This window comes from Taurulus bubalis (assembly GCF_910589615.1).
Source record: "Taurulus bubalis genome assembly, chromosome: 17".
NCBI classification, from domain to species: domain Eukaryota; kingdom Metazoa; phylum Chordata; class Actinopteri; order Perciformes; family Cottidae; genus Taurulus; species Taurulus bubalis.
In genome coordinates, this window is record NC_136605.1 from 182,094 (window position 1) to 207,415 (window position 25,322).

The 25,322-nt window shown below is 40.4% G+C and overlaps 1 protein-coding gene across 1 annotated transcript; it reads right to left on the minus strand.

Moving 5' to 3' along the window:
- Window positions 1–113: 113 nt before the first annotated feature.
- gna13b (guanine nucleotide binding protein (G protein), alpha 13b) lies at window positions 114–23,413 on the minus strand (the record flags this gene model as incomplete). The annotated part of the gene is made up of 5 exons (XM_079233433.1): window positions 23,116–23,413; window positions 11,400–11,629; window positions 8,837–8,887; window positions 6,888–7,088; window positions 114–485 (listed from the first exon to the last, which is right to left on the minus strand). Exons 1-5 carry the CDS (start codon window positions 23,396–23,398, stop codon window positions 114–116), a joined length of 1,137 nt encoding a protein of 378 aa, XP_079089559.1. The 5' UTR covers window positions 23,399–23,413.
- Window positions 23,414–25,322: the final 1,909 nt, after the last annotated feature.

A 25,322-nucleotide genomic window follows, 5' to 3' on the forward strand; every position in this document is an offset into this window, starting at 1 on the left:
AAGTTCAAAGTGAGGAGCCGGTCAAAGTCAATGAGGGAGGATGAATGGGTGGAGGGACTTATGGTGAGGAAAACACCCATCCCTCCTCCTCCTCCTCCTCCTCGTCAGTCCCCTCACTGCAGCATCAGCTGTTTGAGGTTGTCGTGCAGGATGGTGTCCTTGACGTCGCGGAACACCAGCCGGATGTTCTCGGTGTTGATGGCCGTGGTGAAGTGGTGGTACAGCGGCTTCTGCTGCTGTTCTCTGCGCTTTTTGCGAAAGCATTCCACCAGGAAGCGCTGGACGTCCGCCAGGCTCGAGGGGTCACCCGAGAGCTCGGGGAAGTAGTCTTTGATGGAGACCTGCTTCACCTTCTCCTCCAGCAGGTCCGTCTTGTTGAGGAACAGGATGATGGAGACGTTGCCGAACACCCGGTTGTTGACGATGGTCTCGAAGATGTTGAGGGACTCGCTCAGCCGGTTGGTCTGTCGGTCCTCCATCAGCACCTGGTGGTGTTAGAGTGCAGATATGTGTGCTTGGGTTAAAGCTAATCGTCACAGGGAGTGTCTGGTATGGCTTGGCGGTATTCCCAAAAATTCATATCACGGTATTTTGTAACATTGTAACACTGGCAGTTTCACAGTATTTTTTCCCGAGTAAACACATTCATTCATTGATGCCGAAAAGGACCGCCGGCAACTGAACAGAGTGGTGAGCAGCTGTTTGTACGTTGGTACATAGAGGGTCCTAGGAAGCTAAACATGGAGGGACTTAGGACCCAGGGGAATGTAGGTGGGAAAAAACAGGAAGAGACAGACCATGAGAATCCATCCTGCGACAGAGTTTCTTGTTGCGATAGTGGGCGAGCTGTACCCAGCATGCAGTTTGGCAGTGTAATTTTATAAATGTACAATCATTACTGTTATAAATTGTTTGTGTCACAAACTGTTGTGTCATGTTCTACCTGTTAAAGAGCGTTAGTTGTGGGTTATTAATTGTTGTTATAAAAGTTACAACCATGACTAAAGTTATAACTAGGGTTAGGTACCGAGAATCGGTGACATACTGGCACCGGTTCCAACACGTCCGGTACCTACCGGACCAAAAGCAACGCAAATTTCGGTGCTTCCTTCCGGTGCCTGAGCCGATTTAAATACTTTTTTTTTTACACTACTCTGTAAAGTTGCACGGTATATAGATACTAAAAAGGTAGCGCGGTGCCCGCACGCTAAAAACGATTATTAAAATAGCGGATCAGAGCACACTGCTGCTCTGCTCTCTGTCTGCCTGCATGCAGAGCGGGGCTCGAGGGGGCGGGGCTGGAGGGGGCGGGGCTGGAGGGGGCGGGGCTTCCAGCGCTCACACACACAGTGCGCGCACACAGAGATCGCTGCAGACACGAGCACGAGCTTTTGACCGCCGTCCTCGGCTTGATGGAACAAATCTCTCCAGTTGATATGAATGATGACGTGTAGTCCAGTAAAGCAGCAGTTTTAGGATCCAACAGAGTCTGAGTTCTGATGCACACGGTCCCATCAGGCCATGATGCTGGTGTCTGTTCTCTTTTTAAATATATATTTTTATAGTTTGAAGTTAAAAGGTTTGAAGCTGTAGTTTGAAGTGTGTTTTGTATGTACTTATATCTATAGTATAATTTAAACAGTTAATAATATTGTTCAATTTGAAGAAAAAAAATTGCCTTGGCAATAAAAAAGTATGGGTTCAGGCACCGGTATCGTTTTAAAAGTATCGGTTTAGCACCAGTATCGGAAAAAACCCAAACGATACCCATCCCTAGTTACAACGTGACTAAAGTTACAACATGACTAAAGTTATAACCATGACTAAAGTTATAACCATGACTGAAGTTATAACATGACTAAAGTTATAACCATGACTAAAGTTATAACCATGACTAAAGTTACAACATGACTAAAGTTATAACCATGACTAAAGTTATAACCATGACTGAAGTTATAACATGACTAAAGTTATAACCATGACTAAAGTTACAACATGACTAAAGTTATAACCATGACTAAAGTTATAACCATGACTGAAGTTATAACATGACTAAAGTTATAACATGACTAAAGTTATAACATGACTAAAGTTATAAACATGACTAAAGTTACAACATGACTAAAGTTACAACATGACTAAAGTTACAACATGACTAAAGTTATAACCATGACTAAAGTTATAACATGACTAAAGTTATAACATGACTAAAGTTACAACATGACTAAAGTTATAACCATGACTAAAGTTATAACATGACTAAAGTTACAACATGACTAAAGTTATAACCATGACTAAAGTTATAACATGACTAAAGTTATAACATGACTAAAGTTATAACATGACTAAAGTTACAACATGACTAAAGTTATAACCATGACTAAAGTTATAACATGACTAAAGTTATAACATGACTAAAGTTATAACATGACTAAAGTTACAACATGACTAAAGTTACAACATGACTAAAGTTACAACATGACTAAAGTTATAACATGACTAAAGTTATAACATGACTAAAGTTATAACATGACTAAAGTTACAACATGACTAAAGTTACAACATGACTAAAGTTACAACATGACTAAAGTTATAACCATGACTAAAGTTATAACCATGACTGAAGTTATAACATGACTAAAGTTATAACATGACTAAAGTTATAACCATGACTAAAGTTACAACATGACTAAAGTTACAACGTGACTAAAGTTACAACATGACTAAAGTTATAACCATGACTAAAGTTATAAACATGACTGAAGTTATAACATGACTAAAGTTATAACATGACTAAAGTTATAACCATGACTAAAGTTATAACCATGACTAAAGTTATAACGTGACTAAAGTTACAACATGACTAAAGTTATAACCATGACTAAAGTTATAACCATGACTGAAGTTATAACATGACTAAAGTTATAACATGACTAAAGTTATAACCATGACTAAAGTTATAACCATGACTGAAGTTATAACATGACTAAAGTTATAACTAAAGTTAGAACCATGACTAAAGTTATAACATGACTAAAGTTATAACATGACTAAAGTTATAACCATGACTAAAGTTAGAACCATGACTAAAGTTATAACATGACTAAAGTTATAACCATGACTAAAGTTATAACATGACTAAAGTTATAACATGACTAAAGTTATAACCATGACTAAAGTTACAACGTGACTAAAGTTACAACGTGACTAAAGTTACAACATGACTAAAGTTATAACCATGACTAAAGTTATAACCATGACTGAAGTTATAACATGACTAAAGTTATAACATGACTAAAGTTATAACCATGACTAAAGTTATAACCATGACTGAAGTTATAACATGACTAAAGTTATAACTAAAGTTAGAACCATGACTAAAGTTATAACATGACTAAAGTTATAACATGACTAAAGTTATAACCATGACTAAAGTTAGAACCATGACTAAAGTTATAACATGACTAAAGTTATAACCATGACTAAAGTTATAACATGACTAAAGTTATAACATGACTAAAGTTATAACCATGACTAAAGTTACAACGTGACTAAAGTTACAACGTGACTAAAGTTACAACATGACTAAAGTTATAACCATGACTGAAGTTATAACATGACTAAAGTTATAACATGACTAAAGTTATAACCATGACTAAAGTTATAACCATGACTAAAGTTATAACCATGACTAAAGTTATAACGTGACTAAAGTTACAACATGACTAAAGTTATAACCATGACTAAAGTTATAACCATGACTGAAGTTATAACATGACTAAAGTTATAACATGACTAAAGTTATAACCATGACTAAAGTTATAACCATGACTGAAGTTATAACATGACTAAAGTTATAACATGACTAAAGTTAGAACCATGACTAAAGTTATAACATGACTAAAGTTATAACATGACTAAAGTTATAACCATGACTAAAGTTATAACATGACTAAAGTTATAACCATGACTAAAGTTATAACATGACTAAAGTTACAACATGACCAAAGTTATAACCATGACTAAAGTTACAACATGACTAAAGTTATAACATGACTAAAGTTATAACATGACTAAAGTTACAACATGACTAAAGTTAGAACCATGACTAAAGTTAGAACCATGACTAAAGTTAGAACCATGACTAAAGTTAGAACCATGACTAAAGTTATAACATGACTAAAGTTATAACATGACTAAAGTTATAACCATGACTAAAGTTACAACATGACTAAAGTTACAACGTGACTAAAGTTACAACATGACTAAAGTTATAACCATGACTGAAGTTATAACATGACTAAAGTTATAACATGACTAAAGTTATAACCATGACTAAAGTTATAACCATGACTAAAGTTATAACCATGACTAAAGTTATAACGTGACTAAAGTTACAACATGACTAAAGTTATAACCATGACTAAAGTTATAACCATGACTGAAGTTATAACATGACTAAAGTTATAACATGACTAAAGTTATAACCATGACTGAAGTTATAACATGACTAAAGTTATAACATGACTAAAGTTAGAACCATGACTAAAGTTATAACATGACTAAAGTTATAACATGACTAAAGTTATAACCATGACTAAAGTTACAACATGACTAAAGTTATAACCATGACTAAAGTTATAACCATGACTAAAGTTATAACATGACTAAAGTTATAACATGACTAAAGTTATAACATGACTAAAGTTATAACATGACTAAAGTTATAACCATGACTAAAGTTAGAACCATGACTAAAGTTACAACATGACTAAAGTTAGAACCATGACTAAAGTTATAACCATGACTGAAGTTATAACATGACTAAAGTTATAACATGACTAAAGTTAGAACCATGACTAAAGTTATAACATGACTAAAGTTATAACATGACTAAAGTTATAACCATGACTAAAGTTATAACATGACTAAAGTTATAACCATGACTAAAGTTATAACCATGACTAAAGTTATAACATGACTAAAGTTATAACATGACTAAAGTTATAACATGACTAAAGTTATAACATGACTAAAGTTATAACCATGACTAAAGTTATAACATGACTAAAGTTATAACATGACTAAAGTTATAACATGACTAAAGTTATAACATGACTAAAGTTATAACATGACTAAAGTTATAACCATGACTAAAGTTACAACATGACTAAAGTTAGAACCATGACTAAAGTTAGAACCATGACTAAAGTTATAACATGACCAAAGTTAGAACCATGACAAAAGTTAGAACCATGACTAAAGTTACAACCATGACTAAAGTTACAACCATGACTAAAGTTATAACCATGACTAAAGTTATAACCATGACTAAAGTTACAACATGACTAAAGTTACAACATGACTAAAGTTAGAACATGACTAAAGTTATAACCATGACTAAAGTTATAACCATGACTAAAGTTACAACATGACTAAAGTTATAACATGACTAAAGTTACAACATGACTAAAGTTACAACATGACTAAAGTTATAACCATGACTAAAGTTACAACATGACTAAAGTTACAACATGACTAAAGTTATAACATGACTAAAGTTACAACATGACTAAAGTTACAACATGACTGAAGTTATAACATGACTAAAGTTACAACATGACTAAAGTTACAACATGACTAAAGTTAGAACCATGACTAAAGTTACAACATGACTAAAGTTATAACATGACTAAAGTAACAACATGACTAAAGTTAGAACATGACTAAAGTTATAACATGACTAAAGTTACAACATGACTAAAGTTACAACATGACTAAAGTTAGAACCATGACTAAAGTTATAACATGACTAAAGTTACAACATGACTAAAGTTATAACATGACTAAAGTTACAACATGACTAAAGTTACAACATGACTAAAGTTATAACATGACTAAAGTTATAACATGACTAAAGTTACAACATGACTAAAGTTACAACATGACTAAAGTTAGAACCATGACTAAAGTTATAACATGACTAAAGTTACAACATGACTAAAGTTACAACATGACTAAAGTTACAACATGACTAAAGTTACAACATGACTAAAGTTACAACCATGACTAAAGTTACAACATGACTAAAGTTACAACATGACTAAAGTTACAACATGACTAAAGTTACAACATGACTAAAGTTAGAACATGACTAAAGTTACAACATGACTAAAGTTACAACATGACTAAAGTTATAACATGACTAAAGTTAGAACCATGACTAAAGTTAGAACCATGACTAAAGTTAGAACCATGACTAAAGTTACAACATGACTAAAGTTACAACATGACTAAAGTTAGAACCTGACTAAAGTTACAACATGACTAAAGTTAGAACATGACTAAAGTTATAACATGACTAAAGTTACAACATGACTAAAGTTACAACATGACTAAAGTTAGAACCATGACTAAAGTTAGAACCATGACTAAAGTTAGAACCATGACTAAAGTTATAACATGACTAAAGTTACAACATGACTAAAGTTACAACATGACTAAAGTTAGAACCATGACTAAAGTTAGAACCATGACTAAAGTTATAACATGACTAAAGTTACAACATGACTAAAGTTAGAACCATGACTAAAGTTAGAACCATGACTAAAGTTAGAACCATGACACGTAAGTAGCCCCGACCGCTGCACCCTCAGCGGTGTAAAATAAATGTTGCTGCCTGCTGAAGAGCGACAATAGTTGTTACGGCTATGCACCGGTATATGAAAAATGCATACCGTATGGAAATGTATAACCACATCCCTAGTGTCTGGTATGAGCAGCTTTACTCAATGGGCACCCCGCTATAGTTTTTAACATTTGTGAACGGCTCCTTTAAATCCCTGCAGTGTGATGCCCCATCACAGCGCGGCTCACAGCGGACTCACCTGGTCGTATTCAGAGGAGGAGACGAGGAATAGGATCGACGTGACGGAGTCAAAGCACTCGAACCAGCGCCGCCTTTCGGAGCGCTGACCCCCGACGTCCACCATCTTGAAGGGCACGTTCTTAATCTCAAAGTTGTACTCGTGGATGCCTTTGGTGGGCTTTCTGGCCAGGAGGATGTCCTGTTGGCTGGGGAGGTAGCCCTGCAAGCAAGTCATCAGAGGGATTATTATCTGCAACAAACCGTGGATAAATATTGCCAGGAAAAAACCTACATTAAAAACATGCCTCATCAATAACAGTGTTCCAAAGAGAAAATTCTCCAATTCTCAACCTGCTCTCCATCAGTTAGGGACATCGTGCGGTAAAGAAAGAGCCACATTCACAGCTCACTCCGGGAACTAAGGATGGTTCAACAAAATCAGAGTTGCTGATTGTTGGAAGAGGTTTTTAACTCTGCGTTAACTAGGCGATTAATCCTTATGAATTAAGCATATTTTCTGGGTACATATTGTCGAGAGAAGCACATCAGGGATATAAAAAATGTAAACTTCTCACAAATAAGGGAGAGAAATGGAGATCTTTGTGTTCCAGATAGAAACAGCGCTGCCGCTTTGGGGACATCCCTGTTTAACACTACATTCCTGAAATACCAGAGCGCATAAACAAATGTGGGGGAGAGGGGGGTTAATGTTGGTGTACACCATTAACTCTTCAGGACCAGATATGTAGTATCTGGTCCTGTATCACTATTCTCAATCATGATTTGACTGTGAGTAAGAGTGTATGTGTGTGTGTGTGTATATATATATATATATATATATATATATATATGTGTGTGTGTGTCACTGTGCTCTGGGTACATCAGATCCTCATTCATAACATTCCAGAGGTGATGACTCATCGTTGCACAGACCGTGCCGGCATGTGTGCGTTCACACACACACACAAACACACTAACAAATAACGCATATGGTTCAAAGGTCTGTGAAAAACTTAAACAAATGACACATGTCTCATGACGAACAGAATGTCAAACCCACGAGTACGTTAGCATGTTAGCACTCAGCTAACTCAGCTACTGCTACGCTCAGTGTTTAGAACAAGAGGGGCTTTCAGACTGACTGCCTTTGTTTAGGCTGAGGGAAAATGCTCCAAAGTTGCTTATTAGTTTGGTATATATGAACTTACATGCTCTGAGACGTTTGTGTGTTTATGAGCAATAATAAAAGGTTGGAGTGTGATGTTAACCCACGCAGAAAACACAGTAACTTTCACTGACCTAACTGTTCTTTTCCCAATACTACTTTCAATGACTTCCATGACTTTGTCAAGGTTAATACATTATAATGTAGAAATCCATTTGGCTTTTTTGGAGTATAACAACATTATTCTGGAGAGCATGATTACTAATGAAATCACTCTTTGCTTGATGATATAAATGTGTATAAATGAATAGCATTTCCCTTGTTGATCTTTTTTGAAGTCTGAACTGCCCTTTTGACTCAGCCAGCGGCGCTAGCATGCAGCTACATGGAGGCAGAGCTAGCATGCAGCTACATGGAGGCAGATCTAGCATGCAGCTACATGGAGGCAGAGCTAGCATGCAGCTACATGGCGGCAGAGCTAGCATGCAGCTACATGGCGGCAGAGCTAGCATGCAGCTACATGGAGGCAGAGCTAGCATGCAGCTATATGGAGGCAGAGCAAGCATGCAGCTATATGGAGGCAGAGCTAGCATGCAGCTACAAGAAGGCAGAGCTAGCATGCAGCTACATGGAGGCAGAGCTAGCATGCATCTATATGGAGGAATAGTGAGTGAGAACCGGAACAAGCCAGTGTGGAGACATGACCGAGGACAGGAAGAAACTCTTTCACTTCTCCTTTTAACCAACGAGCTGAGCGCTCTCACGCCCGCCTGCTGTGGGCTGTGATTAGTGGAGGGACTTACCGAGTGGCCGAGCTTTTCCAAATTGTCCAGGAAATACTTGACTGACTCACCCTGAGAGAGAGAGAGAGAGAGAGAGAGAGAGAGAGAGAGAGAGAGAGAGATTTTAGTGACTGTGTGTGTGGAGTGTGATAGTATATACTGTACATGCTGCTGACACCAGTCCATCACAGAAAGGTAGGACTGTGTGACGTACGTTACAATATACAGACGCTTCAAAAACGTTCTGCTAGTCTGTACTGGGTGCAACACTAATATGTTCTGGGTTACCAATCGTTTGACAAACAGTGAAACATTCCCATCTCAAGTTCCCAGCTAAGCTCGTGTGACATCTTTAAATGTCTGTTCTGTCCGACCAAATAAGCCAAAGGCATTCATCAGAGAGAAGCAAGAACACCTGAAAACATTTACACAGGAGCTGGAACCAACTCATGTTTCACATTCATACATGGTGATATGTTCAGGTGTTGGAAATAGTGATATAATATTAAAGCTGCAGTTGGCAACTTCAATATCAATCACTTTGTCATGTTTGCTTAAACTGTCCCTTTTTCCTAAACATGAGACATGAGACAGAAAAGCAGGTTCTTCTGCCTCCTCTGTGCTCCTGATGGCATTTGAAAGATTCCACCGGAAGAAAAACAACCAATCAGAGGAGAGGAGTCTCTAACACAGCGGCCAATCACTGCTTGTGATTTCTGATCAAACTAGGCAGTGCTGATGGAATATTGGTTACTGCATTGTTTTTGCTTCAGAAACACATTTTAGCTACCGTTCACATGCAAAATCAGCCATGTTGAAAACCGTCTAGCCTAAACCAAGCCCCGCCCACCAGACGGAGGGACCTGACAGTTTCACTGATAGTACTCATGTACTGTAGTCAGGAGGATGTAGTGACAGTTGGAGCAAATAGGACTAGTTTTACTGTAGCTACAACTATATGTTGAGATATTTACAACGTGACTTTTCCAGCAGTACCACATATAGCTGACAGTGAGAGTAGCAGTGCTGCCGGCTGCACTTTGGAGGAGTTCAAAAAACTCCTCCAAAGTGCACAAAACTTTTGTTTTGTGAAAGTTAGAAATGCAGGAGAAAACTCATCTTCTTTCTTTCACGGAACTACAATTGACAGCATAGACAAATGGTTTGTAATTTTCTTTCATCGAAATTCAATTGTATGTTCATAATAAAACACTGACTAATTACGTCATTTACATTTTCGCCAAAACTGCACCAAGGTACAGGACTTCTTACTCTCACTCAAACCAGTCTTTTAACGTTGGTCTTCAAGTCTTATTTTGGACTTGTCGTTGTGACAAATTGTGAGCGTTATGTCTTATTCGTGTGTGTGTGTGTGTGTGTGTGAGAATGTGTGACTCTGTGCCATTGTAAAACTATCACACGTGTAAATGTGACCGGCAAAACAAACATGAGGCTGAGGATCAACCTTTAATTTATGTTGAATTTGTTAAAGTAAAACATGGAATTAATGGAAATGTCGCTCCCATATTTGGAGCCAATTCCTGCTGATGCCCCTCCTCTCTCCCTCCTTCTGCTTCATGAATCGTGGTTATCTGGATCATGGACCATGCATACTACTCATTATATGAATCATTTCTGTCACATTCATGTAATGTGCTGTAACTCTGTTACGTTATTCATTCTGGTCACATGACATCTATTGCTTCTGTCCATCCGGGGAGAGGGATCCTCCTCTGTTGCTCTCCCTCAGGTTTCTTCCTTTTTTCCCTGTGAAATGGTTTTTACTATCTTTATTGGAGAGTTTTTCCTGATCCGATCTGAGGTCCCGGAGGGCTTTACAGATTGTAAAGCCCTCCGAGGATAATTTGTATTTGTGATTTTGGGCAATACAAAATAAACTGAATTGAATAATGTGAGTGCATGCTGACAATTGTGTTTGCCTGTTGGGGAAGAAAGCACAGTGACCTTGGTGACATCAAACATTCCTTCTACACACCATAATAAGGCTTGTTTTAATGTTGTTGGAAAATAATATAAATTGGTAGGTGAAGTAGCATGTAGAAGCATCCCAAAATAATAATCATATGATAATACATGTTAGCGAGCTAACTACTCTTTGAGTCTCAGCTGCTTGGTAAGCTAGTCCCACTGCAGGACGGGCGAAGATCATTATCCTGTGAGCAAGACACTGGTGCAGCACAGGAGGAAGGACGGGCGAGGGGAGGAGGAGAGCAGAGAGAGAAGCAGCCCTTCATTAGCTCGTCTGTGTCCGTCTGTGTGCGCTCAGCAGCTGCAGCTCTGCTCCATCGACTGTGAGGCCGAGCCTCTCTCTGTGGCCGTCAATGCTCGTCTGTACGCTGGAAGCCCTTCAACCTACTCACAAGAAGTCACTGGACATGCACATCGAGGCAAAGGGAAGAATCATGATGTCAAACCAAGCAACACTGGGGGGAAAACATGGGTCATGGCTTAATCAATACACCAGAACCAGGTTCTATGGGAGCCAGCGCGGCCCTCAGCCCTCTGAGCGTGTATACAGCATCAAAGCACATTGCTCCTAACATGGACGCTGCTTAACACTCACCAGCTGGAACTCTCTGCGCCGGTCATAGGCGTTCTGGATGCCCCGGTCGGCCCACAGGGCCCGGATGGATGGCAGGTAGTGCTGGAAGACCTTGGGCTCCACCATGCCGTGGCCGTGGGCCATCACCGACCGGGTGTCAAACGCCATCATGGTGTCTCCGTGCCGCTGGTTGGACTGGTGGCCCCACGGGATGTGCAGCTTCTCTCGAGCATCCACCAACACTCGAATACCTAGAGTAAGAGGGGAACACGTCAGACTGGTATTCTGGTCAAGATCATCCATTTCTTTACAGATTCCACTACAGCATGTGTTTCATCTGAAAGGAAACACATACGGCAGGTATGTGTTTCCTGTAGAAAAACAAAAGTTGCAAGAATTGCCAAACTTGCAAAACAATTGTTGCACCTGCATCAGCAATGAATATTGTATTGCATTGTGTCTGGTGATTTATTATATGGAGATGCACAGATTATAATGTTTCGATTCAATTTCTGATTGTCTTTCTAAAACCTATAATTAACAGCAATAATCCAGACTAAATTATTTCACCACTGTCTGAAACCATCCAGAACAATAACTTAAACAATTCCCCTGAAGTCTTTACAAACAGTTAAGAATTCTAAATGTTATCCCTTTACATTGTCATATAGTGTCAAACTATAAAAGACATTTTTTTATATTAATTCAAAGCAACTTTCAGTTTGAGTCGACTGCCTCTCTTCTCTCTGAAGGCCGATGGAGTCTGAGCTGAAGGAATGTCTGGTGAACCTAATAAACCTGCACGGCTTCATCTGAATCGAACCATGTGGCACCGATGACAAGAATTAAGATATATATATATATATATATATATATATATATATATATATATATATATATTAGGGCTGCAACAACGAATCGACTAAATCGATTACCAAAAGTGTTGGCAACGAATTTCATTATCGATTCGTTGTGTCGCGGAGAAAAAAAAAAAGAGTGAGACACGAGAAAAGCTGAGGTTGTGATGTTCTCAAAAATAGAAGATCTTTGACAAGTCGAGTCTTGGCCAATCAGCGTCTTCATGTTCCTCAAACTTGTTTTTAATGGAAGCTAGCCAGCTTGCTATCGCGTTAGCTAACGTGTTTGGGTTGTGTATTGTCGTTAAAGTTACGTAATGTTCCGTTACAGTTCAGTCTTGCTTGTAGAAAACGTAACGTGGTGAAACATGCCGTCACCCCCCGTCTGGTTCAGTTCACCAGTCACTCTTAACGTTAAACCGGCTCACCGGAGGATCTGGCTAAAGGTTTTTTTTATTTTACTCAAAGTAGAATGAAGCAAACCACGTAGCTGGGCTTAGCCAACAACGTGACGTCGTGGTCATAAGAGACCCAGAATGAACGAGTTTAAGGAAGAGGACGCTCTATATGGAGCAGTACAGCTTCCCTCTGTCCAGTATTTCATACATATTGATAAAGCAGGGTATGTAAATGCAGCCTCTGGAGGGATCAATTACAGTAAAAAGGGCTCACATTTGGCAGATGTAAAGCATAGATGTGTATGTTTTTAGTGTTAGTCCATTTTGTTGTTTTAATGAACAGCTCAGGGATGTTCAAGGAGCAACCTGTTTGTGCTTTCTGAAGATGTTTTGCACTGTCACTTCTGTTTTTGAATAAAGGGTTGGAAATGAACGCTTTTTCGATAAAAACATTTTTTTATCCGATTCATCGATTAATCGAAAAAATAATCAACCGATTAATCGATTATTAAAATAATCGTTAGTTGCAGCCCTAATATATATATATAGATATATATATATAAATAAATGACCATATTCTGGTCTCATGGAGGTCATATAGAGGATTAGGATTAAACTAACTGTTCACACTAACTTTGAATACCTGCTTTGAACAATGATACACTACAAGAAAGCAGCAGTAGCTGAACGGAAGTATTATTATTATTATTATTATTATTATTATTATTATTATTATTATTATTACTACCAGTGAAAGTGTGGCAACCAATCTGCAGGTGAACACTAGACCCACACACCACCAGCTACTCCAGCTCCCATTGAAAGGCTGTTTTATTGTAACACACTAGCCTTTTTAATTAGGCTCTATCATCACACTTCACATTAGGAAACCATTGCATCACAGCCAACATCTGGTCAGAAGCAGGATCCCCTCCTGCTCCCTGATCACGTATACCTTAGTTATAAATGACATGTTGTCCTCATGTGTCCACCCTCCATCCATCCATCCATCCATCCATTATCAGCCGCTTATCCGGGGTCGGGTCGCGGTGGCAGCAGGTTCAGCAGGCCGACCCAGGCTTCCCTCTCACCCGCAACACTTTCCAGCTCATTCTGGGGGATCCCGAGGCGTTCCAAGGCCAGCCGGGAGATATAATCCCTCCAGCGTGTCCTCGGTCTTCCCCGGGGCCTCCTACCAGTTGGACGTGCCTGGAAAACCTCTAATGGGAGGCGTCCAGGAGGCATCCTGACTAGATGCTGAACCACCTCAGCTGACTCCTTTCGACACGAAGGAGCAGCGACTCGACTCCAAGCTCCTCCTGATGTCCGAGCTCCTTACCCTATCTCTAAGGCTGAGCCCGGCCACCCTGCGGAGGAAGCTCATTTCGGCCGCTTGTATCCAAGATCTCGTTCTTTCGGTCACGACCCAGAGTTCGTGACCATAGGTGAGGGTTGGAACATAGACCGACCAGTAAATGGAGAGCTTCGCCTTCCGGCTCAGCTCCTCTTCACCAAGACGGACCGGTACAGCGCCTGTTTTACAGCTGCAGCCGCATCCTCTGCCAGATGTTCCCAGTTCACCCTCACTACACGTTTGGGCTTGCCCGGTCTCTCTAGCCGACTCCCCCGCCGTCTGATCCAACTCACCACCAGGTGGTAATCAGTTGACAGCTCTGCGCCTCTCTTCACCCGAGTGTCCACCCTATGTATATCAATGTGGCTCAAATGCACATGACAAACACCTCTTAGTTGCAAAGTAGCACAAACTGCATCCTCCACAATAACCATACACCTCTTAAAAACAGTTCAAAGCAACATTATGACAGCAGGACTCATGACAGGACTGTTGGGTTACACTGCATTAGTTTGAGCTTGACCCGCCTAGTTAACTGGCAACCTAGTGTGACTAAACCAGTGTAAAACAGGGATTCACGGGTACCTGTTAACCAGGGGAACAATAACTCCTGCACTCGGACGCAGATCTCTCCTGACGGAGGCAATGCAGTGCTCAGAGATGAGTAATGTGCTGAAGCAGGGAGTTTACATTACTGCTCTGTGAACTGTGCATCACCCCTTCAACAGGCCTGCTCTGACAACGCACTGTGCTCCTTAGCTGTTGGCAACACCTGTGTTAATCCAGCTGTGTGTGTGTGTGTGTGTGTGTGTGTGTGTGTGTGTGTGTGTGTGTGTGTGTGTGTGTTGTAAACCATCATCGGGCATGTTTTTAAATATGACCACCACTCACTGGACCGCTGGATCGGTGCATCTTTACTCCTGGACTGATATGAATATCAACATTTCAAGTCCAAGCCAGGATGCAATGACATGCCTCATCTAGCCTGAAGACGCTGACAGGCAATTAATCCTTTAGGCAATCAATAGGAAATGTACAACAGTTCTTATGATCAATTGACTGATTGTTTTGGATTCTGCTGGCTAAATGGGAAAAAAATTAAAGAAATCACTTTCTGGGTACTTGAGCTAGTTTTTTTTAAATTTTAGGGACAAAATGATTAATCAAGAAAATTAACTGATAATGAAAATAACTTTTAATCTGATTAGATTTACTCTCTTAACAGCTTTTGAGGCCCGTCATGTTACTCACTATCTCATGAAGGCATTTTACTTACGCTGTCGTTAATATCAAATCAGATTTTACACCAGCCAAACACAAGCATGATGATCAGGTTCAGTCGTGTGTAGTACACTGCACTACACTACACTACACTACAACACAGCTCACACCAACACGGTGGCTGCATGAGCCACTGGTGTCTCTGAGGAAAGCCCAGTGAGCCACCAGGGAAACACACCGAGGGGATTTCTCACGCTGATCTGCATGATGGCCATGACGTCAACATAAAACAACTGTGGGCTACAATATAGAGGCACAATAGTAAGTGGGCTCTCCTGCACCTCAGTTCACATCCTCTTCTTACGGTTCTGGTTTGACGTCAGTCTGTCAGCTGGACTGCTTTCGTCAACACATGAAGAAAATACTACAGTTTTGAAGCAGAAACTAATCGATGCAAAAGTTGCAGGTCAGGTAAACCTAAACCTTTAAATCCCCTGAAGGGGCGTGATCTGTGATTGACTGCTGACTAGAGCTGCAACAACGAATCGATAAAATCGATAATCAAAAGTGTTGGCAACGAATTTCATTATCGATTCGTTGTGTCGCGCGATTATTACGCCGGCAATAAGTCGCGGAGAAGGAAAAAAAGAGCGGCGCAGAGAAACTGGCCGGCCAGCGTTTCTGAGATTGGAGTGAGACACGAGAAAAGCTGAGATCTTCTCAAAAATAGAAGATCTTTGACAAGTCGAGTCTTGGCCAATCAGCGTCTTCATGTTCCTCAAACTTGTTTTTAATGGAAGCTAGCCAGCTTGCTATCGCGTTAGCTAACGTGTTTGGGTTGTGTATTGTCGTTAAAGTTACGTAATGTTCTGTTACAGTTCAGTCTTGCTTGTAGAAAACTTAACGTGATGAAACATGCCGTCACCCCCCGTCTGGTTCAGTTCACCAGTCACTCTTAACGTTAAACCGGCTCACCGGAGGATCTGGCTAAAGGTTTGTTTTTTTTTACTCAAAGTAGAATGAAGCAAATCACGTAGCTGGGCTTAGCCAACAACGTGACGTCGTGGTCATAAGAGACCCAGAATGAAAGAGTTTAAGGAAGAGGACGCTCTATATGGAGCAGTACAGCTTCCCTCTGTCCAGTATTTCATACATATTGATAAAGCAGGGTATGTAAATGCAGCCTCTGGAGGGATCAATTACAGTAAAAAGGGCTCACATTTGGCAGATGTAAAGCATAGATGTGTATGTTTTTAGTGTTGGTCCATTTTGTTGTTTTAATGAACAGCTCAGGGATGTTCAAGGAGCAACCTGTTGGTGCTTTCTGAAGATGTTTTGCACTGTCACTTCTGTTTTTGAATAAAGGGTTGGAAATGAACGCTTTTTTGATAAAAACATTTTTTTATCCGATTCATCGATTAAGCGAAAAAATAATCAACCGATTAATCGATTATTAAAATAATTGTTAGTTGCAGCCCTACTGCTGACCCCTGGCCATGAAAAGCTGTCGTCTCGTTCTGCAAAAGAAGAATTCTTCGCTTCTGGCTAGTTTACATTAAGCTGATTATCTTATTGGTTGTGCTTTGAAAGGTCAGCAACCAACAAGAGCCACCGAAAAACCACGGTACAGTCAAAGCACACTGACATGTGGAACAGAGCTCTGTACTCTTTTCTTCTTCCACTTATAGTGCTGGCAAAGGGGGTTTCACTGAATGGTAACTGGACTGTACTTGTATAGCACTTTTCTCGTCTTCCGACCACTCAAAACGCTTTAACACCACTTGTCATCATTCGCCCATTCACTTTAATTAATAAACATTAATAAACGGATGGCAGTGGCACCTGCCCATCAGGAGTGAGTGTGTGTGTCTCTCACACACACACACACACACACACACACACACACACACACACACACACACACACACACACACACACACACACACACACACACACACACACACACACACACACATCTAACCGCCGATCCTTTGATTGAAGGACGACCCTGCTCACCACTGAACCACACAACATGAACCTTTTGTATTTTACTCCGCTGCAACACAATAACCCATGTGTAACCACACAGACTCCAGTGCTGCTTCCTCTGACTGTTAACAAAACTCCCTCGATGGATTTAGCTCACTTTTATCCTGAAATGACACTAACCGTTTCCTTTTCAGTTTAACCACGTCAAGCGTCAGTCACTTCCCCCTGACTGCAGCTGAGCAAGCCTTTCCAGCCTTCCTCTTCCCTGACCCCCCACCACAGCCCCTCTGACATCATGGAAGCACAGTAGAAGCACATTGGCATCGACACTCCGCAGAGCAAACCACCTCAGATTGGCTCCGGTTGACCCAATCGCCTCCGGCGGTTCTGCACAGCGGGAAAAATACAATTTGATGTATCTGATCGCCCGACACAGAGTCTTGCCAAGTGATGTCACATTGTTCTAAAAAAAAAAAAAAAGGGGGCGGCTGTAGCTCAGGGGGATGAGTGGTCGTCCCGCGACCACAAGGTAGCCGGCTCGATCCCCAGTCCCCCCATAGCTCACATGTCGAAGTGTCCCTGAGCAAGACACCCAACCCCCAGCTGCTCCGCGGGCGCCTCACAGGGCCGCCCACTGCTCCCCATCCAGGGATGGGTCAAATGCAGAGAAGAATTTCCCCAAGGGGATTAATAAAGGATACTTTCTTTCTTTCATTGTGATTGCACTGTGGCAGAAATCGAGTCGGGTGCGACTTGTTTTGCATTGTTGAATGACGAGACAAGAAAAAACAGGTTACTAAGAGAAATTAGGTCATGCTGGATATGGAATAACTAATGGTCCTCATGCACTGCATTAACTTGGATACTGTAAATCTACATTTACGTGTTCACTTCTACTGACCTTATTCTAAAACCTTGACCTACATGTTTGACTGGAGTAGTGTGCCGTCACTAGAGGCTCTGTGGTGAGGGCACACAGTGACACACAGTCAGATGTTCAACTTATTTAGTGTACTTAGAGATCCTACTGTACATGAAGCAGTTGGATTCAAACTTTGGAGAAATCCTTTCAACACAAGGATGCACCTAGTGATTAAGGTAGAGATACACTTGGTGTAATGATCCTTTCATCCCAGTGGTACGTCAGTGGTAGAGCAGGGTCGTCCCTTAAGCAGAGGATCACTCTGGTGCCTCACATGGTAGCTCCTGTCATCAGTGATGACGTGGAGTGTTAAAGCACTTTGAGGGGTTGGAGGACTAGAAAAGAGATATGCCCAGATTTGTTTGAAATCAAAGCAAATATCTCAATAAAAATACAAGAATGTATTTGTTTTATCATTTTAAAATTGCGTTTTATGCAAATAACCACAATAAAAAGGCCAATAACAAAGTAAAAGGACAACATTTTGTATTGTTAAGACTGACTTCAAGATGGTTAAATTTATTCTTTCAGACGTTGGTAAAACATAGTTAGTCTAGAGCCTTGTTGTCAACAATAGTTCTTCTAATCTGAATGAGTAGTTCAGACTTTAAAAAAAATAATCGTAATTTGCCAAGAAAATTGAAATCTGTGCATCTCTAATAAATAGAATGGGCTACCCATAATGTTGTGTAAAGATCATTTAAATAGACTGGTAATGTTCATATTGTTGCCTGTCCACAAGTTACCAGAGTTGTGCCAGTCCTCATAAAACAACTGAGCCAGACAAGTCAAACCAGAATCGCAGCTCTGTTTCCAGGTGGAGTCACAAGAGAACACCTGGAAGAGCCGCGTGTCGTCGTCGCTCCGTGTGATCATTAACTACAACAAATGAGTTAATTCCGTCTTTTGTTTGGGTGCCCAGTATGTGGTCTATAAACCGTGCTGAAGAGAATCATGTGATGGATGACACTGTTTCCACATCAAACTCTTTATGACTCCTCAATATGTTCCCACCGACAGACTTCCAGCTTGCAACTGACTCAAAGTACATTTCTAGAAGGAAACCGTGTTGAATATGAATGTGCAATGTAAATATAGACATTTATGTACCAACCTCACCAAGATGAGCGACCATCAGAAGTCATCTGCCACAATAAAGTTCCCCACAGACAAAATCAACTCAAATATAGGTCACCGACAGCAGCTGTGCAGTGCGATCAGATATATTGACATTTTAAACCATTGACAGATAGTCAAAAGCAAAAATGAGGTTGTCATGTTCAAGTATTAAGGCCAGAAATCATCAGCTACCACATATAAATCAGCTGCAAAAACACAAACTGTGACAGAAACTACAGTTTTCTTTTTTTAAATGTTCTTATACGATTTGGATTTCTGATTTATTAAAAGTCTGACTTGTCACTTCAGATTCTGATATTCTTTCTAAGAACTATAATTTACAGTAAGACAACATATTTTTCACCACGTCCTGGTACTGTACCAATAAATTATTTCAAAACATTATCCTTTTTACCTTGTTATTGGCATCTATAGTGATTATAAGCATAAAACCCACAATTAAAATGAGTAGGAAAGAAATGTATTTTCATTTAAATAGGGATGGGTATCGTTTGGGTTTTTTCCGATACCGGTGCTAAACCGATACTTTTAAAACGATACCGGTGCTAAACGGTGCCTGAACCAATACTTTTTTATTGCCAAGGCAATTTTTTTTCTTCAAATTGAACAATATTATTAACTGTTTAAAGTATACTATAGATATAAATAAATAAGTACATACAAAACACACTTCAAACTACAGCTTCAAACCTTTTAACTTCAAACTCTCTCTCTCATTAATATATATATATATACACATATACACACACACATATACATATATATACATATATATATATATATATATATATATATATATATATATAAAAAAAGAACAGACACAAGCATCAGGTGGCCTGATGGGACCGTGTGCAACAGAACTCAGACTCTGTTGGATCCTAAAACTGCTGCTTTACTGGACTACACGTCATCATTCATATCAACTGGAGAGATTTGTTCCATCAAGCCGAGGACGGCGTTCAAAAGCTCGTGCTCGTGTCTGCAGCGATCTCTGTGTGCGCGCACTGTGTGTGTGAGCGCTGGAAGCCCCGCCCCCTGGAGCCCCGCCCCCTCGAGCCCCGCTCTGCATGCAGGCAGACAGAGAGCAGAGCAGCAGTGTGCTCTGATCCGCTATTTTAATAATCGTTTTTAGCGTGCTACCTTTTTAGTATCTATATACCGTGCAACTTTACAGAGTAGTGTAAAAAAAAAGTATTTAAATCGGCTCAGGCACCGGAAGGAAGCACCGAAATCTGAGTTGCTTTTCGGTCCGGCAGGTACCGGACGTGTTGGTTCTCGGTACCCAACCCTACATTTAAATATTTGCTTTGATGAGAACAAATCTCAGCATTGGTAGTTTTAATGATGAGTTATAAGCTGCTTCAAGCAAGTGTTAGGAAGTTAAACCGGTCATAATTCTCTAATATCTATTTAATATTGCCGTGAAACCCCTTTCAAACAACTGGAATTAATTATTCAAGCTGAAAAACAGCCGATTGATCGGTGCATCTCGATTTAAATTGTATTTATTTGGGGTAAAAGACTAGTGACACGGAGCTAGTTAATACATGATTCATGCCCCAGGACCAGTCAGACAGATGGCAACTGCTAATTTAACAACAGCAGCATCTATGTTTCTTCAATCACTCTGGACTTCTAGACTCTACAAGGACGCAGTTATTTTAAATGTTTGAATCACGAGACAGAAACAATCATTAGCAGACACCACTGGAATCTTAAACTACAAATAGGAATACTATTCACTAGCCAGTTGACCCGCTACCGGCAACGTTGTCTTCACTCCACCGTCTCTCCTGTGTGTGTGTGTGTGTGTGTGTGTGTGTGTGTGTGTGTGTGTGTGTGTGTGTGTGTGTGTGTGTGTGTGTGTGTGTGTGTGTGTGCAGCAACGCTCACAACTCTGCAGCAGCTGTGCACAGAATTTGAAAGTTGATTTAGAGTTGGAATGTCAATATTATGAATGAAGCATCAACTGTATCACAAACATTAAGTCAAGCAGGTTCCGGTTTTAAAGCAGAACTACATTTAAAAAAAGTTTGCACTGTACAGATAACTACATTGGTTTTTATTGGCATATTATTAATAAACGGTATTTTTCTAAAAATATGTGTGTGTAAAACCTTTGTTGTTGTTGTTGTGTCCGTCTGTTTGGATGTGTAAGTTCAGAGAGTTGTCTTGACCCTTTCTGACCAATGTGCAAGACCCTGCTCTAAAGAGTTATCATCTGCCTAAATTGACTAATGGAAAAATTGACTTCAAGCCTCATAAGCTAAAACACAGAAACAGAATGACCAATTGTTAGTACGTTTTCATTGCAAACTAACACTTTCTGAAGCTACATTTCACCATAAAAGCTTTTCTGGGATGTTTACTGTCTACCACTTTCATCAGTTTTACACCGTTATGAGGATAGGTGAACAGCAGCCGGCGCTTACTTTACACATAAAGAAGGTAAGCGGTGGTGTTGGCTGGGAGCAGCGGCAGACTGTAACAGACAGGCCACTCATGCTCTCAAAGGCAATGTCTTAAAACAAACAATAATCACAATATACATTCAGTCATTTCTGCGATTCAGCCCAATATTGGGGGAAACTAAGCAGCCACATCAATGTTGCAACGGCTGCACAACCACCAGATTTCCCCAGCAGAGCAAATTCATATCTGAAACCCGACAACTAATCAGGTACATCCCACTTTAAGTATTCTCAGTCACAATCTAGGTTTACTTGGATGGTTTTCAGTTACTCTGACTCACTTGAAGGAAGCAGCTGAAGTGTCTGTGTGGTTTCCAGCCACAATGACCCGGGTTAATGACAAAAGTCAACTGCCTCAAAATGGGACATTTGAGTGGCCCAAAAGCAATGCACAACTTCCTTGGCTCAGTAATGAAGCCAGTTAGAGTGTAGTAGAGTTACAGCATAGCAGAGAAGTATGTATATGGAAGATGTATATATATATTTTTTTATTTACGTTTTCTTTATTTCGAATTAATTGTCTGATTTAATTGATAATAATTTAGGATAGAACTATATAAGCATATGCTTCTACCTATACCTTTTCAGTCTGTTTTGTATATTATGTTGTATTGTTATGATTGACTGAATAAAACACACAAACAAAAGTGACTCTGGAGCTTTGAGAAGACAGATGAAATGACTGTCTATCTGCACTGAAACACAACAGTCACAAAATGGCACACGCTTCATCCTCTGCCCAAATAGGTGGATTTTAACTATTTAGAGCCTAAGTTCTAAAAAAACCGCTATGTTTACTAGTTCAGCACCAATCTGCAAACACATATATATAACGTCGTACATCTTGAGAAAGATGACCTGTAAGCATGATATGCTGCAAATGTCATATCAGACGTATTGATGGGGCTGTTGTCAGTGAGTCAACTCTGAGTGGTCCAGTCCTGTTGTGGGTCAGTCAGACAGGGCTGGTCAGTGCCCAGGCTCATTACTCGACTAGTATGGCGGAACATGGCCCGAAAATCATCTGACTAACAACAGGTGACAACAGCAGCCACGAGGAAAACACTCGGACAATGTCAGACTATCTTGTGTGACATGGAAATTAACTCAAGAGAACATTGATGGGTCTGAACAAACACAATGACCCCACACACCCTCACTGCACATCTCCAGACCAACACAGAGAACATGGGCGTTTCTTGGTGGCTGACCAGCTAACCCCACTTAGCTCACTGGTGTCCTCCAGTCGGCTCAGCTGCAGCTAGCATGGCCACCAACTTCCCACTCTCGGTACTCTGCCCACTTTAACGTACGTGGCCGACACAGAGGTCAAAACGAGCCCGCGTCAACGTGTGAAATACAATGGCGTCTCAGTGTAGACTTACCTTTTATAACATTACTAAAAATCGTGGCTCTGAAGTCTTCTTTGGCCTTCTGATCGAAGTCCTGCCCATGGATAATGCGCATCTGCTTGAGGAAAGTGGACTTGCCGCTCTCGCCTGCCCCAAGTAATAATATCTTTACTAACCTTTTGACGTAAGTCTTATCTCGATGAATACACTTATCTATCTCTTTAGATTTCCGCAACTGTTCTGCCTCGCTGCTTGTGAGGAGACAGTTAGGGAAACATACAGATAAAACGGAGCGGGACGGCAGGAAATCCGCCATCTTTGAAACAACTTCATCGATACAGACAGCGAGGAGGGCTGAGCCCGGAGCTCACCACAGTCCGCTGATGCGTTCACGTGTCGTGGGAATCTATTCACCTCAACTTCAACGGTGTAGTTTAACCGCCTCTGATACTGAACTGACACCAAGCTCCGTTTAATGTAATGTTGATCTCGGGAAAGATGAACACAAATAAACACAATTAATTAATTTCTCCGATAAACTGAATTCTTGACCAAAAGTGTAAAATAGCGAAGCGCCTTTTTTACTCTACATATAACAAAAGGACGTAACACATTACAGGTCTACGTCTTTTGGAAAATTTTGATTTGGTTGTTTATTCATATAGCATAAAAAACGATGTTACGCATATCAAACAGTATCCGAATGAGACCCTTTTCGCCTGTCACATTCATATTATTTATCACATACCATCATGCAAGTCTATGGCTGAAAGCATACATGTTGAAAAGGCGTGCCTAAAATTCTTTAGTTTTTCCAATACACGTGAACGCAGCAAAAGTGAGAGGTTCAGTGGTACAGTGGCGGGTGAGGCGCGTCCACGATAAAGAGCGTGAGCGCGCCCATGCTTCAATGTTTGGGCGGGTCGCACAGATCTCTGTAGCAACATTTCTCTCAGCATTTGTTCGGACTCAGTTGAACAGATATTTAAGGAGACCTTTGCAGGCTTTTGAATGGGCTTTCTATCTCTATTCCTGCCAAATGCGTTATCTGTTGTATGTTTGTGTTAATAAGCCTTATGCACAGCTCTTCAACATTCAATGCCAAGCTACGCTCTTGGACTCTGAAATAGATAGATAAATAGATGAAAGGTTAGCAGCTACCTGGCCCCAGGTTTACTTTGTGGCTTTTGGGGAGTTTTTCTGGAGCTCCCTGGAGTAGTTCTAGTCATTGCCAGTTATAACCCACCATTACTTATGGCAGGTTAGAACTCTGATATCTCACATTCATGATTTTGAAAGCTACAGTTAACCCAGGAGACAGGACCAGCTCCTGACATGATCCATGGAAACCTGTGAGGCGAGAAAGCACAGAAATAGTTAGTAATGTGCATTAAAGAGACATTCATTTGTCCAGAAGGAGAGATTCAGTGAGCGCAGCTCTCTAGTTGGGTAATATGGTACTATAAGCTTTCTAGTGGGGTAATATGGTACTATGAGCTCTCTAGTGGGGTAATATGGTACTATGAGCTCTCTAGTGGGGTAATGTGGTACTATGAGCTCTCTAGTGGGGTAATATGGTACTATGAGCTCTCTAGTGGGGTAATATGGTACTATGAGCTCTCTAGTGGGGTAATGTGGTACTATGAGCTCTCTAGTGGGGTAATATGGTACTATGAGCTCTCTAGTGGGGTAATATGGTGCTATAATCTCTCTAGTGGGTAATATGGTACTATAAGCTCTCTAGTGGGTAATATGGTACTATAAGCTCTCTAGTGGGGTAATATGGTACTATGAGCTCTCTAGTGGGTAATATGGTGCTATGAGCTCTCTAGTGGGTAATATGGTACTATAAGCTCTCTAGTGGGGTAATATGGTGCTATGAGCTCTCTAGTGGGTAAATATGGTGCTATGAGCTCTCTAGTGGGGTAATATGGTGCTATGAGCTCTCTAGTGGGGCAATATGGTACTATGAGCTCTCTAGTGGGGTAATATGGTGCTATAATCTCTCTAGTGGGTAATATGGTACTATAAGCTCTCTAGTGGGGTAATATGGTACTATGAGCTCTCTAGTGGGTAATATGGTGCTATGAGCTCTCTAGTGGGGTAATATGGTACTATGAGCTCTCTAGTGGGGTAATATGGTGCTATAATCTCTCTAGTGGGTAATATGGTACTATAAGCTCTCTAGTGGGGTAATATGGTACTATGAGCTCTCTAGTGGGTAATATGGTACTATGAGT